Raw genomic sequence first — 16,936 nt, forward strand, 5'->3', positions numbered from 1 at the left:
ATAAAAGGTAACCGAATGTTCAATATTTATGCATACCTGGTCTGTATGTACATAACTGTGTTACTAAGATACGTACTCATGTTCATAGATTGTTAATATTTTATGTCGAGGATTGTGATTGACTGTGAAAACTTTGTATTTACAATATGACGATCTATCTGAGACAGTTGACAAATGTGATCATTTGCACGTAAATGCTACTATGAACTACTTTGCTTCTTATGCAAGTTCTATATCTCTACATATTTTTTGCTTTTTAATATATAATTAAAAATAAATAAGATTTTCTCCTGTATTTTTGGACTAGAATTTCTTTATTTCTCAAGCAATGTAGCTGGGTTTTTGCTCCTGGGGGAAGCAATTTTTGTTAAGAAAAGTTGCAGGAAAAATCAAATTCATTAATACTCAGATAAGAGAGATAACTCTTAATTGAATAAATGTCCATTATTCCTTTAAAAAAGTCAAGTTGAAATATTGCTTTTTGACAAAATTTGCCTCCCAAGCTATTCTAAAATGGTTTGCATTCAACTTATAAAGTACATTTCTTTTGGAAAATCATAAGTGCTAAAGCAGCATTTTATATGCGTGAACGAAGGGTTTATGAACCTTAATTCAATATTTGAAAGTTAAGATAAAAAATAATTCGTTCTTCGCTTATCGATATTCTTTGTGTAATTTTCTGTGCTACATGTACTTCTTAGCATTAAAAAGATATGAAGGAGTCAATACACATCTGAGTTGCTCGATTTCTGATTGATTCCTTTAAAAGAAGTCTTTGTTTTTGTACCTATTAATTATCTCCTGTTTATAAAAGTATGGTTGTGGGGTTTTTTTATCGTCAATTTTATCAAGGTTAAACTTATTTACGAAATTTCATTAAAATTCATGAAAATAAAAATGTAACTTAGTACCAACCATTAAAAGTTTTCATACAAATTTGTCTGATGATGCCTGTTTGTCCCAGTATTTTTTCAGATTTTCAATATCAATAATGATACGCGTTCAAGAAAATTTCAACAATCTTCTGTGGAAACATTTTAGATAACACAGAAAGGAGAATTCAACAACAGTACCGCTTAATATGCATGCACCCGTAACATTACCTTCTTGCATTAAATACTCAATTAATAATAATCTGTACCTTAATTCAATGTGCAGAGAAGTTTTTCGATTATTGCAAATTTTGCTTACCACGCATTGTTAAATTTTTTGCTAGTAGTACATTTTGTAACAAAAATAACAACATATTAACTGGGTATACTGGTCGACGTAATCGACGGATTTTGAAATTGATTTTTTTTAATTGAAAGCTGAAATTCGTCCTGAAATTTCATACAGAGATCAATTACATAAAAAAGATTCAGTTCTCCTTTATTAGAAGATTCAACTCTGTATGGTAGCCCTCCTCTTCTGTTTATGAATGTTGTACTATTAAAATCAGTACGCTTAACTGGAGCATTGCCAATAGAAAAATATTACAAATGTGATATGTCATTTCTTAATTTCCAAATAGGCAATCTATGGGTCTTAACGATGGAATAATGTATATTTGCTGATACGAATTTTCTTTGCATATGGATTTCAGCGACAGTGCCATTTAACAGGAAGAAACACAGAGTTGCATTAAAAAAGTTACAAATAATAGTATTTAAAATCAGACGTTTGTTTCTATTGAAAGTTTAAATTTTTTAATCGACTGAAGTACATGTAATTATTTCTATAAGCAAGTAGACATTCACAGAAACAATTTTAAACCATAAAAAAGTACAACCAAGATCAAAATGATTCTAGATTGCATATTTCCTCCTGTCGACGTTAGGAATTTATAACCGTTGATCGTGTTATATAGTTTGACATAGTCCTTTCTGTAATGGTTTCCATTCGTCATATTCCTTATGCTCAGTTGTTTGTATGATTCTGTGTTACTGAGATAGGGCAACCAGTCTGCTTTGTTGGGACCGTTTGGATTTCTGATGGAAATAATTAATATCACCGAGTAAGTAAACACACAATGAAAGGTTCATAAGAATTATAACAAAATTATACTTTTTAACTTACATCTCTCCCGTTTTTTATAAGCTTTATAAGAATCATAACGAAAAACATACTTTTCTTTATTTATAACTTACGTCTCGTCTGTTTTTTTTTTTAAAAATAAATACATGTTTGTCTTTTGATATTCGGAAAGTCTAACTTTTTTTGTAGTTTTTATATCAATAAAGGTTATGAGTTTGAATTTACCATTGGTGAAACATTTACGCAAACTACGTTTTGAACACACATAATATATGAGTTTTTTTTATACACTACAGCTCACATATCTTTTGAATAGCTAAAAATTAATGAATTATTATAAAACAAAATATATGTCTTTTCCTTCTGCATATTTTTTCGTTAAAACATGAAGTAAGGATATATTACAGCATTTCAAATTCATATGAAGAAACCTTATTTCACAGAAATATTTTCTTACCCTGTTTTTGCAAAATTTGTCCAGTATTCAATTAGCTGTAGTGATAATGCCGCCTGCTTCGCAGAGAGAGTAAAATTAGAATTTGCCAACTTTCTAGCATCGAAGAGATATATCAACTCAGTTCCATGTCCCGCCCCATGAAGCCAAGATGGGAACTTTGGATAAAGCGAGTGTTCCCCTTCCGAAAATATGAATTGATATGTTGAGGAGGATTTGCTTGAGGCATGAGCTTGTAACATGTTTATAGTTGGCAAAAGAAACGGAAAATCCGTCAAATAATGTGCAACATTCAAAGATTGAGTAGTTTTGTCTTTACTGGTATATTCTTGACATATTAGATCAGAAATTGTTGAACTATTTTCATAGTAAGTTTGAACAAATCCTGATATCAACGCATCACAAAGAAATCGTTTTGGAATTCCATCTGACATATTGAAATTAAATTCTCTTTCGAAAGGTTTACCTGTGATAAAAACATACGCTCCCTCCATATCACAGGTACCCGCTATCAAGTCAATTGATTCAAAGAACTGAAATTCTTCCGAAGATTTATCTCTAATCAATTCCATAGGTGTTCTTTGAAGTAAGTCACCATCTAGTACTGGGGTAAATACAAGTTCATAAAAGACGTCAATGCCAAGCGTTGCAGAATATTCATCAGTTTTGTTGACAATGATACCAGCGTCCAAATTTCGCAAACATCGTAAGAACATCGATTGGTCTTGATCATTACAACGAGAGTTCTTTCCTATCAGGCGTCCAACATTTGATGATCTTTTCATAGCAATTAATGAATTTGCTGTGCCACTTTCAATGATTGCACGATGGAAAAGACCCTTATTACGGGGTATAAGCATTTGAAAATTGACGGAAAATCCTCCAGCTGATTGACCAAATATTGTAATAGCAGACGGGTCTCCACCATAATCATCTATGTTGTCTTTGATCCATTTCAAAGCTAATATCTGATCCCACAATCCGACGTTTTCATCAACTCCAGAGTACTGCAAAGATGGAAATCCAAACATACCCAGGCGGTAATTTATTGTCACAACAATTACATTACCATGGGAGGCTATCCTAGAACCATCGATTGAAATACCTGATCCAAGCATGTATGCCCCGCCATGAATAAAAACCATAACGCTTCTCCTCAGATCTTGAGTAATATTATAAGGAACATATATATTCAACTGGAGACAGTCTTCTGAAAAATAATTATGATATACACTAGCATAGGTGTATGATTGCATGCAAGCAGGTCCAATTTTAGTCGCATCGAGAGTTCTCTTCCAGGAACCGTATGGCTGCGGTTTGAGAAAACGTTGGCTACCAACTGGTGCTTTACCAAAAGGAATTCCTGTGAATCTGAAGATGTCACCCTTTGTTGTAGGAATTACTAAGCCATTAACATTTCCAAGACGCGTAATAACGGTAAAGTTTTGGTACGCGGAGACTAGGGTAACTGCCATAAGGAATAGGACTATGTATTGCTGTAGAATTAAAAATAAATTAATGATAAAGTCTATTTCAAAACAATTTTTTTCGTCCTCTTATAATTGGAGGTTTGGGGCATATAGTTTTTGGAGTGTCTGTCTGTTTGTCTGTGTGACTGCAAAATATTGATCTTTACTACCTTTTTATAAACTTTAACCCTGGATCTAACATTTGACTGGTTGGTGCTAAGACTTATATTTCACAGGTTTATCCCTTGTAATGAAGATCTTTGGGTTTTAAAACATTTTTTATCTCATGACCTTGGCCTTGGTGGTTAACTTGCAATTGATTAACTTTGATTCTGTCCATGGCTGCAATACGGGGGTATCAGTGTTTTATAAGCAGATCCTGTAACTACAAAATTTAACATAGAATAACAGTATTATAACTAATGTCAAAGACTTGTTACCTTCAATTATATGGCAAGTTTCAGCGCTGTTTTACATATGTGTAACAAAGTTTTAACCAAAATATAAACTTTGCATATTTTTTAATCCGTAAACTTGAAATAACTCAAGGAACCGCTGTCCAAGTCAAGTAAGATCATTAGCCAACTTACTTTCAAATATGAGCTGTAACTGCAGATTTCACATTTTCCCAACATCAACTTCGAACTTGTCGAAATATCATTTGTTTAACAGCATAAAATCTGGTCAAAAGCAAAAAGCAGTTGTGTCGCGTATGAATATTAGCTTCTCCGTGACAAAAACTTAATGAGTGTCCGAAATTAAAATAAATTAATGTCAAATAAAGCAGAATAAAGGACTCCATTGCAAATAAAAAAAAATGTACATAGTTTTCTACACCTAAAGAATTGATTTTAAAAAGCGATAAAATGCATTTTCATACTGCCTTAACAACAAAAATCAAGCCAATAGTCTAAATTCAATTTCATTATATTTGATACATCATTTGACCAATACGCAATTTCTGATATCTTCGAAATGAAAATGTTCGTATAAAGATACCTTTACAAATTTGAATGAAAGTTCAGAAAGGTATAAATGCAGACTGTGAATAATATCTGAATTATTTAAGACAAAGAGTTAAGGACAGAATAAGGTAATTTTTTTGATGTGCAACAACAATAAATTTATACTTACAAATGACATTGTTTCGGGTCGGATTTATCTTCAGGAAAGCTTCGTGTACTACGGGTTTACAAATTGTTTACCTTTTCTATCGCGATAACATATTGTATATCTCGTGGTTAAAATAAAGATACCACCGCTCCAGAGGTATAAAGTGGCCTTTACAAATTTAAACATTTTCTCGTTTAAACTTAACATGAAATATACATGTTTGCTTTATGGAATGTATTGCATTTTTCTGGTGTAGGCGTCATTTGTCTCTCAATAGACAGAGTGAGATAAGTCAAAATAAGAAACTTCACTGTTGAACTAGTAATAAACCGCTTGTCTATAGTCATTTTTTTAAAAAAAAACTTAATCAGCATAAAATTTTTATGAACTGGTAAAATTTTATATTATGATATCGATAAAATCTTTGGAATTATATTTTTTAAATTTTTGTCACTCCGAACGAAGTTGGAGAAATATATTGTTAATGGTCCTTGTATAACTTTGTACTCGATTGTTCTTGCAAATGCCTTGGACAATTTTCATAAAAACTTCATATAAATGATAGCTCATTTTTTTGTGCTTTCAACATTTTGAATTATCAAAATTGTAATCTTAGCCTTAGAAACTCGAAAAAATGAGACGTTCTTAAGTTTGTTATTCTAAAAACTGCTCAACCAGTCTGTTTGAAAGGTTGAAGGGTTTTCCTTGCATCATGTCGTTGTGCAGAGAATATGACAGAGGTTATAAAAGATTTTTCGTTGTTCTTTCGGGATGAAACAGCATTACTATCACGTTGCCATTGTATCTTGTAGAGTACTGTGCTGTTGGCACATACATTACATATTATAGCCAGTATGCATGATACTTGAAGCATCTGTATGTAAATATCGAAAATGAAAGTGTCAAGTGTTAATAAGTTTTGAGTAATCAAATTGAAAGCATTTCTCTAGAACATCCTGGACTGCTGTTTGAGATATTGGAACTGTCAGTGAGATACTGGACATCCTTGAGGTTTTATACATCACACTGTAGGCGAGATCAGCTTTATCTTTTGTCGTTTTTTCAGTTTATTATTATTTTTTTTTTTTTACAGATGCCTGCGATGACAGAATGTGCCAATTTTTTTCAGAGATTACCCAATGGGTGTTACAAGTCTAACATGATGTGCTGGTAACATTAGCCTTGAAAACAAAAGGGTCATTTCGGTCATAACCCGGAATATACGAGGGGTGATAAAAAAGTTCGCGAGCTATCATTGTAGCTGCATAACCACAATTCAAATAAGAAAGAAATTTGATATATATTTTGTCATAAACATGATCTATAAACAGCATGTGTTACATAATTTTTTGTTCCATGTTTATGACGTCACAATGTGAAAATGACGTCATTATGTAATGATTTGTGACAAAAAAGGTTGACTCGGACGGTTCTAGCAAGGAACGGCTGTAAAGTTTTTAATTAAATCTTGGAAAATCTATGACAGTAATGTATAATAATTTGTAGAAGGTTTATGAAGACACAGGACTTTAAAAGTTCAATTAGTAATTTGATTGATTGTTTGTGGAGGAAATGAGATTATTAAAAAATGATGTTCGTTCTGGTTGCAAAGTGAATGTAAGTTGGGAATGAGATGTGTCCCTAGTGTGAGCAATTTGTAAATAAATATCACCAAGTCTCAGATTGTAAAAACAAAGTTTACTGAACAATGAATTAATTCTTAATCCCACAAAATTTCAGTTACTTAAGACTGTTAATAGATCAGTTATGATATAGAGAAAGCGCCCATACTTGATCCACATTGGATGCATGACACACCCACGACAGAAGAGTCTGGATCTGATGGACACCATGCTCATAACGGGAAAAGATATCTTAATCCACCCATCCTCTTGCCGAGTTTTTGGCAATTTGTGAAAATGGACTATTCTTATTCTAAAAATAACCTGCAACGTAAGAAATATAAGACCTGGGAAAATCTTTGAGCTGTTCTGAATATTACGCTACGGAGAATGTCAAGTGACCGCCTGGTCCACGTGTTTCGTGCATGGACAGAAGACTGGCATATATGCATTAAAACCGGAGGGGTCTACTTTAAACAATAATAAACAATGAAACCCAGTTTGATTTCTTTTATGGAAGTAATTCAATTAGTTTGCAAACTTTTTGATTACCCCTCGAAATAATTTCGTTTCATAATGATTAATAACTTTTATGAAAATTATGAGATGAACTGCTACATGCATATAAATGTAAGCTATGAATGTGTGGGTAAGATTCTATGCAGCCAATCTTTCTGAAATTTTAAAAGATTTATATTCTTTGCATAACGGCAAAGTGGCCTCCGCAAACATTAGTATCGGTTGGGGAAGCGTTTTACATCGTGATTAAAAAAAAAACGGATTAAATTTAATTTTTATTGTTTGCATTAGGAGAAATTTTAATTATATAATTGTTGTAATTTTATTCAAATTGTGGTAAAATTAATCTTTTATCTGATTTTCGAATCGTTTATGGTCTGTTTCATTTCACATACTGAATTAGAAGATAAAACTTTACCCTTTTATCTTGTTACGCAATGTTGACAGACATTTATACCTCAGAGGAATTACTGATGATATGCCACATACCTAAGTGACCATTCTCTCTTCATTTTTAAAATAAAATAATAGATATTCGACGATAATGGGAGTGAGAAATTTGTAATCTTTCTCGTCTGTGCTTTTTTTACCATTGGAGTTTCCTTGTAAATTTATCATTTATCCTTTTATTCTTGTGTATTATATTTTAAACATTCTTTTGCACTTTGCAAATTCACTATTATTATTATCATCTTTCTTTTTTTATTTTTACAGAGGACAGTTTTGTGGGTTTAATTTTACTTTTTTCCTAACTTGGTGCATATTTCTCAAAGTATAGAGGAGACTGGAAGTGATTTTCACGCACTATTACGGCTTGGTGCTATTACAGGAAAACACTTCAATTGGTATAAAAGTCAAGGAATATTATACAAATATCTAATAAAATATCGGTCATTTAAGATTTGCAAAACCAATACCTTATGGCGCATGGTCCAGAACTCTCAATGCTAAACCGTGGTCCTGTCTGTTACCAGGCTGACACAGAGTTATCTAATAATTTCAAATATTCAGACTTTCAGAAGATTGTCTTCAGCTCGATATTATATGTTTCAAATATTTTCAATCATGCCAACAAGAAAAGCGTAATAGTTTGGATTAATGATGAAGGGTATATTATGGGAGTAGGAATATCCCACGATGGACACATTTTGGCCTTAAATTGTGACGTCATCGTTGTAAACATTCATTATCGCTTTGGGATTTTCGGATTTCTGGCGTCAAAATATTATAGAGCAAAGGGGAATATGGGATTTCATGCTATTAAAAGGATCCAATCAAAGGGATGTCACAATCTTCAGGGAATCGGCAGGGGGATTCAGTGTTTCACTATTGACCTTGATACCTAACAATAGAGAACTATTTCATAGGGTGATCATGGAAAGTGGAGTTTCTAGTTCACAATTTGCTACAGTAGACGCCCCTTTGCCTACAATACAAACTGCAGAGAAGGTGGGTTGTGTGTTCAACACATTGTCGTCTAATGTTGCCACCTGTCTGTGATGCCTAATTAGTATAGACCGAATGAAAATAAGTGAATGCAACTGATGAGTTCATTACTGACTAGGGGCTTCGAGCAATCTCGCGCACGATTTTTGCTCCCATATTTAATGGATAGTTTTCAAGAAGAGAGCACACTTCTTTTACAAGATAAAAGTTCATCAAAATTTTCTTTCTTCCAATCACTAGATGTAATGATAGGTAACTGAGAACGAAGGCTCTGTAATATGGGGCATTCCCTTTCTTTTAAGACCTAACCTTCAATATAAAAATTGGTGTTCCACCGGTGGAAATGTGTAAGGTATTTCTACCTAAGTTATTAAATGGAGAGATGAATTCTAATGCTTGCTATTGCAAGGATGTGTGACATGTACACCGTAAAAGAGAATGATGTAGCAGAGGAAAGGCGCCAATTCTTATGTCTCATTAGTGACTTTCTTAGACCGTTCACTTCAACATCGCTTGAACACTCCAACAATGTCCAAGCGTCTTCTGCTTTTCAATATGTATTTTTAATGACCTTTTATTAATGCTTCTAAATGCTTCTTTGTGGTATCACGAACAAGAATTAGTTTACTTGTTCTTCTATGAACAGTAATTGTCACATGTAAAACTTCCTGAAGGCGCCGAAATATTAGTAAATTAAATATGGTCATATTGGACGAACTTTGCCAAATTAGGGTAAGGGTAATTCTAATTTGGAAATAATATTGCTCTTTCCTTTCTTCCACTCTAGAGTTTGATTAGCAATTACTCCTTAAGCAGCACCTCTATTAGTAATGTTTTGTTTTAAAATATTCAAACACTAAATTGTCTACAGATATTTCTCTTTGCCCGATCTAGACAAGGAGTACACGGCATGTGTGGCCGATCGACAGGGTATGCTTACTCCTCCATGGTACCTGATCCCACATCTGATGTTTTTAGAATTTTTTTTGCATTCTTGTATTTTCAGATGACTCATTTATATACAGCTAATATATTTTATATTATAAATAGTTATATGTTTTGCAAGAATAAATGTGAGGATATTTTAATTTATACGAATAGTTGATATATTGAATACTAAGTGTATTATATTCATTACACCTTTTTGATTTAAAACCTATCCATGAATCACTAAAGTATCATTAGACGACTCGGGTCAGAAGTAATAAATTATAGTTAATAATTATAGAGCTAAATTAATGAACGATCAATTAAGATTGCTGACATGAACGCAGTTATTATTTCATTTTTTATGTTTGCATGGATGAAAAAATTGAAAGCAAAGAAGATACGAAAATATTGCTCCTCTGATTTGCCAATATTCTCAGATTTGATGATATATTTTCATTTCATAGCAGTGTTTTTCAGTATTTACTTGTAGGCAGATTTTCTGATGAAATCAAAATTGTACACACTTTTTTCTCTTTCTTTGTAAGAATTAGATACCTAATAGCCGGAGCATTGTTATTTTTACTACTTGAAACATTTTTTCATCAGTATTTAGGCCTTTCAACTGCCGCTAGGGTTCGATGAAAAGAACGATAACCCGTTACCGGAACTTGTTTACAGCGGGTCCGAGGAAGCTAACTGTTTTTAAGCATGTCAAGTTTTAGCATTTCCAAAGTGTTCCTTCACTGTCAGCGGAATCCAGTGGTTTTAAAATTTAGCTCAAATGTTAAACTTATTTATCATGTAGTTACCGACACTGCACAATAATATATAAGTGAAATTTTTAATAAAAATAGAAAGTGAAATCCATCCCCCTTCTTAATTTTGACCTGATTTAATTTTTATACTTGTTGATTCTTCTTCGTGCTTAGTGAAAAGAATAATATAATTTATTGTTGCATTTAATTGTAGAAATATATATCTTTATAGATGAAGCACAACAATACACACACAAAAAACATGGCATTATATTTTCTTCTTCATAACAACTGTCGGATAGAGTTAAAAATCTTGAATATAGTCCATTCCCCATTCATTGATCCCGTTATTCCGGGTATAGAGTGAAGACATTCTCCTTGTTTTGGTCAACCCTTTTGTGTACCAAAGAATATAATGAACCCTTTTGTGAACATAACAATACCAATTGAAGCAGCCTATATGTCATTCCTATAAACGATAACTCAAAAATCGGCACTTTGTTGGTCGTTTTTTTTACACTTGGTTACCTGTCCTTAAAACACAACATCTTACAAATCAAATATTAATAATTAATTTTTTTATGATTAAATTAAAGGTATGTATAGTTTATAATCTTCTTTTGAGAATTTCATGTACCTACAAAACTATCTATCAACTGTTTTTTACCATATGTGCAAATTGAAAAATTAGTTGAAAGGCCTACAGTATTGCATACCAAAATGCCAAATCTTGTACTATTTACTAGCTTAAATATGTAAAAATGACAAGATTTCAAATATTTTTTTTTCATATATTTAACAAATATTGAATAAAAAAGTAAGATTGAGAATCGTTTTACGTCAAATTCTATAAAGACAACTTATTTGTTCAACTAATTAAACCATTAGGGCTGCGAATTCAAAACTGATATGTGCAAGGGTATAATATGTAAATATTGACTTTGATTATCAATAACTTAAATGTGATACAAATATGAGCTCATACGAGTTAATAAATCAATCTAATATTAATCGTTTATGATTGCTGAAATGAACGCAGTTAATATTATTACATTGTCGGTATGTTTAGTAGTCAATATACAACCTAGCCTTTCCGAAGTATGCTGCACCCCAGATCAATGGGTGGCCGATATGTTCCTGGACTATGGAACAGTGTTTATCAACAAAGATCAGGCAGCGGCTCCTAAAGCAGCTTACTCTTATATTAATGGGACTGTAAAAACTGCGTATGATTACCTAAATCAAAGGACTTATCTCAAATTGAAAGGAACGCAAGTGTCTCCGCTCATTCCCGGTCCTGTACCCAGCGACACAACCATTATCAATGACTACAAAATTGTAAGTTATGAAAATTTTCAAGTATTAATGATGCATTTTAATTTAAATCTACACAAATATTTTATTTATGTATTACCTTATAAATAAATAGGGTATTCAATACAACATTGATCTAGACGGCAGCTGTCAAAAAAGTACTATAGAGAACATGACAAAACAATGTGTACCAGGTATAGTAATAATTTCTGTTGTAATTAACTGCTTTTATAATACAAAACGAAAGTCTAAAGATACAATTCTTCTTATATTTGGCAGATGAAGCAAAATTGGTGAGTACCGGCTCATTGGCTTCTAGTTGGAATAAGGTCCAGAATTACAGGTTTACCACCAATGATGACTTTCCAGCATCAGTTGACGCAACAGTTATCCAAAATATACCCACGAGTAAGACATTTTTAAACACTTCACTTAAACACTATCTTTCACGTAAATTTACCGGAAGTATGAATGTCACTGTCCATATGTGAATAGTTTTTGAATGACTCTAAGCAAGGAATATTTTACACTGCCACTCTTTCATTTTTTTTGCACATGGACTTGATGGTGTCAAAACATTTTGCTGAAATCGCATCCTTGCATCTATGTTGCAGTTTCATATTCAATATTTGAAAATATGAACATTTTGTACATAACTTTCAATGCCAAGCATACCTATTTGTTTGAAGTATTAATAAATATATATTTTTAAAAATAAGAAGCATGCAACCCAGTACGTGCTGTGTATTTTGTGGGGAGCGCAGACAGAGGCTCTGGCACACTGATAAATTTAGACGTCCTGAATGTAGTACCTAGCATTCTGGACCCGAGTGTATTCAGTCCTCCACCACAGTGCAAAAACGCCAGGTTCACGGGGAAAGTAAGCATCGAGTCAAAAAGTATACACTGTAATGTTTCTGTTTGAGAATGCGTAAAAATTGTAAGCATTAATGCATTATTTTTCTATTTTCAGGAGGAAAAGGAAAGAAATACAGTATTGCAGCGCTTTTTCAGAAGGGGACGGATCATTTAAATAAAGCTCTATATATTTAGCAGAAGTACTGAATTTGCAGTATTTGTACATACCATGTCTTTATGTACATAACGATGTTAAGTTTTGAATTCACTGGACTGCAGTGAATATAAAATGTGAAATATGGCAGTTGTAAGTTTTGATTCTACTTCCACCAAGTAAATTCAGTATTTACACTATAGCTATTCTGTCTAAGGCATTTGACAAATGTAAACATTTGTTCGTAGATGCTACTCTGGACTTTTCTTCCTAAGCAGATTCCAGATTTCTTCATATTATTAAACGTATTTGATACTCGTACGTAACAAAGGCTTCACTTTTTGATATATATGTAATACAGTAAATAAGGATTTTCCCTATATATGTAGACAAGATTAAATGAATAATGTAGCTGTTTTTCTAGGTTTGTAAGAAAAAGTTGCAGGAAAAAATTAACATTTATTCATACTCCAACAAGAGATAATAATAATGTCAATTATTCCTTTATATCAAGTTGAAATGCATGTCATTGTTGACAAATTTTGCATCGAAAAGTTTTCTAAAATTGTTTGGGATTCAACTTATAAAATACCTTTCTTTTGGAAAATCACAAGCTTTAAAGCAACATTTAATATTAGTGAACAGTTTGAATCTTAATTCATTATCTGAATGTAAAGGTCAAAGTGACTATAATCCTCGTTTTTCGAAATTCTTTGTGTAAATTTCTGCGCTACATGTTCTTTTTGCATTAAAAGATTGTGGATTCAATACACATCTGATTTACAAAAATTTCTGATGCATGGTCGAGGAGATACAATTTGTATTTATCAAGTTTTTTATGTTTATTGAAGAAAGCTCATTAAAATTCTCGAAAATAAAAATATGAATGAGGACAAACCATTAAAAGTTTTCAGACAAATTTGACTGAGGATGCAAGTTTGTCCCATTATTGTTCACAATTTCAATATCAACAATTATATGTGTTCAAGAAAAGTTTAGCAATTTTCTGTTGAAACATTCTAGATAAGTACCGCTTAATATGCCTACACGCGTAAAATTACATACTTAACAATTTATAATCTCTAATGTGCAGAGATGTTTTTTTTTTTTTGCTTATCGCAGACCTTGCTTACACCGGACTAATGAAAATATGCTTGAAGTAATACAAAATAAGACATATCAAATGGGCATTTTGGTCTATGTTATTGATCTTAAAAGTGATGTTTTTTAAAATTGAATGCTGAAATTTGTCCTACATCAATAATATACAAAAATTCAGTTCTCTTGAAAAATTTTACTCTTTATGGTAGCCCTCCTCTTTCTCTATGAATGTTGTATCCAATGATACAATATATGTTTTGTATTATTTAAATCAGTAAGGCTTCACTGGAGCATTGATAAACGAAAGTATTAGAAATGCGATCTGTCATTTCTTAATTTCTAAATTGGCAATCTATAGGTCTTAACGATGAAATAATGTATATTTGCTTAGACGAATTTTCTTTTTTACACATAAAACTCAGCGACTATGCCATGTAATAGCAAATAATGGGCAGAAACACGGAGTCGCATTAAAAAGGTACAAAATACTAGGATTCCAAATCAAAGGTTTGAATCTAATGAAAGTTTAAATTAATTTGAATCTACTGAGGTATTTATTTCTATAAGCAAGTACAGGAACTTCACAGAAACAATTTTAAAGCATACAAAAGTACAATAAATAAAAAATCATTCTAGATTGAACATTTTCCTCCTACTGACGTTGGGAATTTATAACCGTTGATCGTGTTATATAGTTTGACATAGTCCTTTCTGTAATGGTTTCCATTCGTCATATTCCTTATGCTCAGTTGTTTGTATGATTCTGTGCTACTAAAATATGGCAACCAGTCTGTTTTGTAAAAAAATTAGAGCAAAAAGGTAGTGATTAAAAGAGCCATAAGCAAACATACATGCTGTTTTCGGGATGTATGTTGCCGGCCACCCGAAAATAATTTTTAGTGCTTACGGTGAAATAAATTTCAACGAAATTGTAACTTGAATTCGGAATAAATTCATAAGATATTAATTATAATACATATTTGACATGAAGTCATTTAGGCATCGGGACATGTTTGCAGGACACGGAAGATGTTTGATTACTCGCTTTAAAAGATGTAAAATCTTCTTCACTTTTCGAAAACAAGTAACTGTTTAGAGGTACTCGGTGTATGTCTAATCAAATTTGTGTATTTAATGACAATTTATTTCAAATTTTCATATGGAAATTAAGTTAATCTAAAATTTTTATCGAATGGGACATCCTAAAAATCCTTTGTTTCAGTGGTTTTCCATATCTTTTCTCTGAACAGAGGCTCTCAACAAAATGTTAGATCTAAATTTGATGTTATAGAACAATCCTATGAAATTTCTAAGAGCTGTGAGGAGATTTAAACTATTTCGAGAAAATTAAGGTATCTGTTGAAGGTGTTTCCCTGTTACAACGGGACAATGCAGAAAAAGACGTTATTCCCGAATATTATGGCCTGTAAATGAATGAATGCCCTTGAATACCTTTGAATTTATGTTTTTTTTTAAATTATATTATTATTGGAGAGAAAAAAAATGTATTTTTTAGGGATGTCAACGAGTACCCGGTTAACCGGGTACTCGATCGAACGTCCGAGTATCGAATACTAAAAATGGTACTCGGTTACTCGGATGTGTATTTTTTCTTATTTCAAAGTACATATTTTTATCAAAACTTATCAAAAAAATAACTTTAATATGCATACGGTAATAAGCGTGTCGTTATTTACACCTGTAAAACACCCCTTATCGCCTGTGGCAGTGTGTATACAGTAATTAGTGACCAATCACCTGGTACACAGCTGTTCTCACCTATTGTGGTCCTTAATTTTTGGATGGCTTCAATGATTGTTTTCAGTGAACTTTAAAATATGGTCCATTATCTTCAAATCATTTTAAAATTATTAAGTTAATATACGGCACCGAAATCGGACATGCTAGTACCCACTTCAAAAGTTGAGAAATATTTAGAAATAATTAAAGATTCAAAAAATATTGAAAGTCAGTTTGCGTAATAAGTTTAATGTATACGGGGGAAACAACCAGCATATGAAATAATATTAGATTAGCGATCCCAACAACGTCCGTTCCTTCTCTTTCGCTAGTCTAACCACCACAAACCTGCGTAACAGATTGTCCTCCTTTTGCGTTGATGAGAAGAACTGTAAACAATATTTTCTAATTTTTGATGTATTAATTGTGTCTTTTGTGTTTATTTGATAAATAAATATAGTACCAAAAAATCATCCCCGTTGGACTCAATGTTTATATACATTTATAAACATGATAAAACAGCTTTGGAGTTTAATATAGCTTAACGGGGCTCAAGAAAATTAACACACTTGTATTTATATTTTTACCGAGTACCCGGGTACTCGATCGGAAAAACGTCCGAGTAACCGATTATCAAAAATTGACCGATTTGACATCCCTAGTATTTTTGTATAAAACACTTCATATTTATCTTTAAAACTGGACTAGAAAGTTTAGCTGAAAACGGATTAAAAGTACATTTTTTTGAAGGATTTCCCCATACTCAAATACTACCGGTGTTTGAGGTAATGTGGGTACTGGCCAACTCATTATGATAGTTGATTCACGAAGCTAGTTCCTTAACCTAATTCCATTTTCTCTGCTAAGATCACTGTATTTATTTTTCTTAGTCATCCTTTCAGGTATCGAATTAGGAGATAAAACTACCCAGATTTACGTTGTTATTTAATCTCGACAAACAATTTGTACAAAGGGGGGATTCCTAATGATAAGTCACATATCAAGGAGACCCTTCTCTCTCCCTATCTCTCTCTCTCTACTTCAAGCTTTAAATTTTACTTTGCAAACTTTCATTTCGAAATATAACCAATAACCAATGATTCAATTTAAATTTTATTTTATATACATTAGAATTTTTTCTGTGTTGTAAAGGATTTTGCCACCTTGCAATTAAACTTAATTTTTCAGATTGCAGTATCATGAATTTAAAATTCCATCTTTTTTCCTCAATGGAGCAAATTTCACAAAGTGCAGAGGAAAGTAAAAGTTATTTTTGTTTTCAGGCAGAAAGAATTTTAGTAACTTACTATAATGTTTTTGTTTGAAAATACGTGAGACTTCACTGATATTTCTTTTAGCAATGCCTTTGTTTTTAATGAAATACATAGGTTTGATCCCAATGAATCGATGTGTATATTAACCAATGTATGAACAATACAGCCTGA

At 32.1% G+C, this 16,936-nt stretch overlaps 2 protein-coding genes across 2 annotated transcripts; one reads left to right on the forward strand and one right to left on the reverse strand.

The window, feature by feature from the left end:
• Window positions 1–1,735: 1,735 nt before the first annotated feature.
• LOC133190665 (bile salt-activated lipase-like) lies at window positions 1,736–3,945 on the reverse strand. Its single transcript, XM_061326357.1, has 2 exons — window positions 2,474–3,945; window positions 1,736–1,970 (listed from the first exon to the last, which is right to left on the reverse strand). The coding sequence occupies exons 1-2, from the start codon at window positions 3,943–3,945 to the stop codon at window positions 1,736–1,738; spliced, it is 1,707 nt and encodes a 568-aa protein (XP_061182341.1).
• A 7,396-nt stretch (window positions 3,946–11,341) lies between these two features.
• On the forward strand, window positions 11,342–12,680 carry LOC133190666 (uncharacterized). Its single transcript, XM_061326358.1, has 5 exons — window positions 11,342–11,662; window positions 11,754–11,832; window positions 11,918–12,046; window positions 12,358–12,518; window positions 12,612–12,680. Exons 1-5 carry the CDS (start codon window positions 11,342–11,344, stop codon window positions 12,669–12,671), a joined length of 750 nt encoding a protein of 249 aa, XP_061182342.1. The 3' UTR covers window positions 12,672–12,680.
• Window positions 12,681–16,936: the final 4,256 nt, after the last annotated feature.

This window comes from Saccostrea echinata, unplaced genomic scaffold, assembly GCF_033153115.1.
Source record: "Saccostrea echinata isolate AGI-Se365-2 ecotype Australia unplaced genomic scaffold, CSIRO_AGI_Sech_v1 ptg000022l, whole genome shotgun sequence".
Lineage (NCBI taxonomy): Eukaryota > Metazoa > Mollusca > Bivalvia > Ostreida > Ostreidae > Saccostrea > Saccostrea echinata.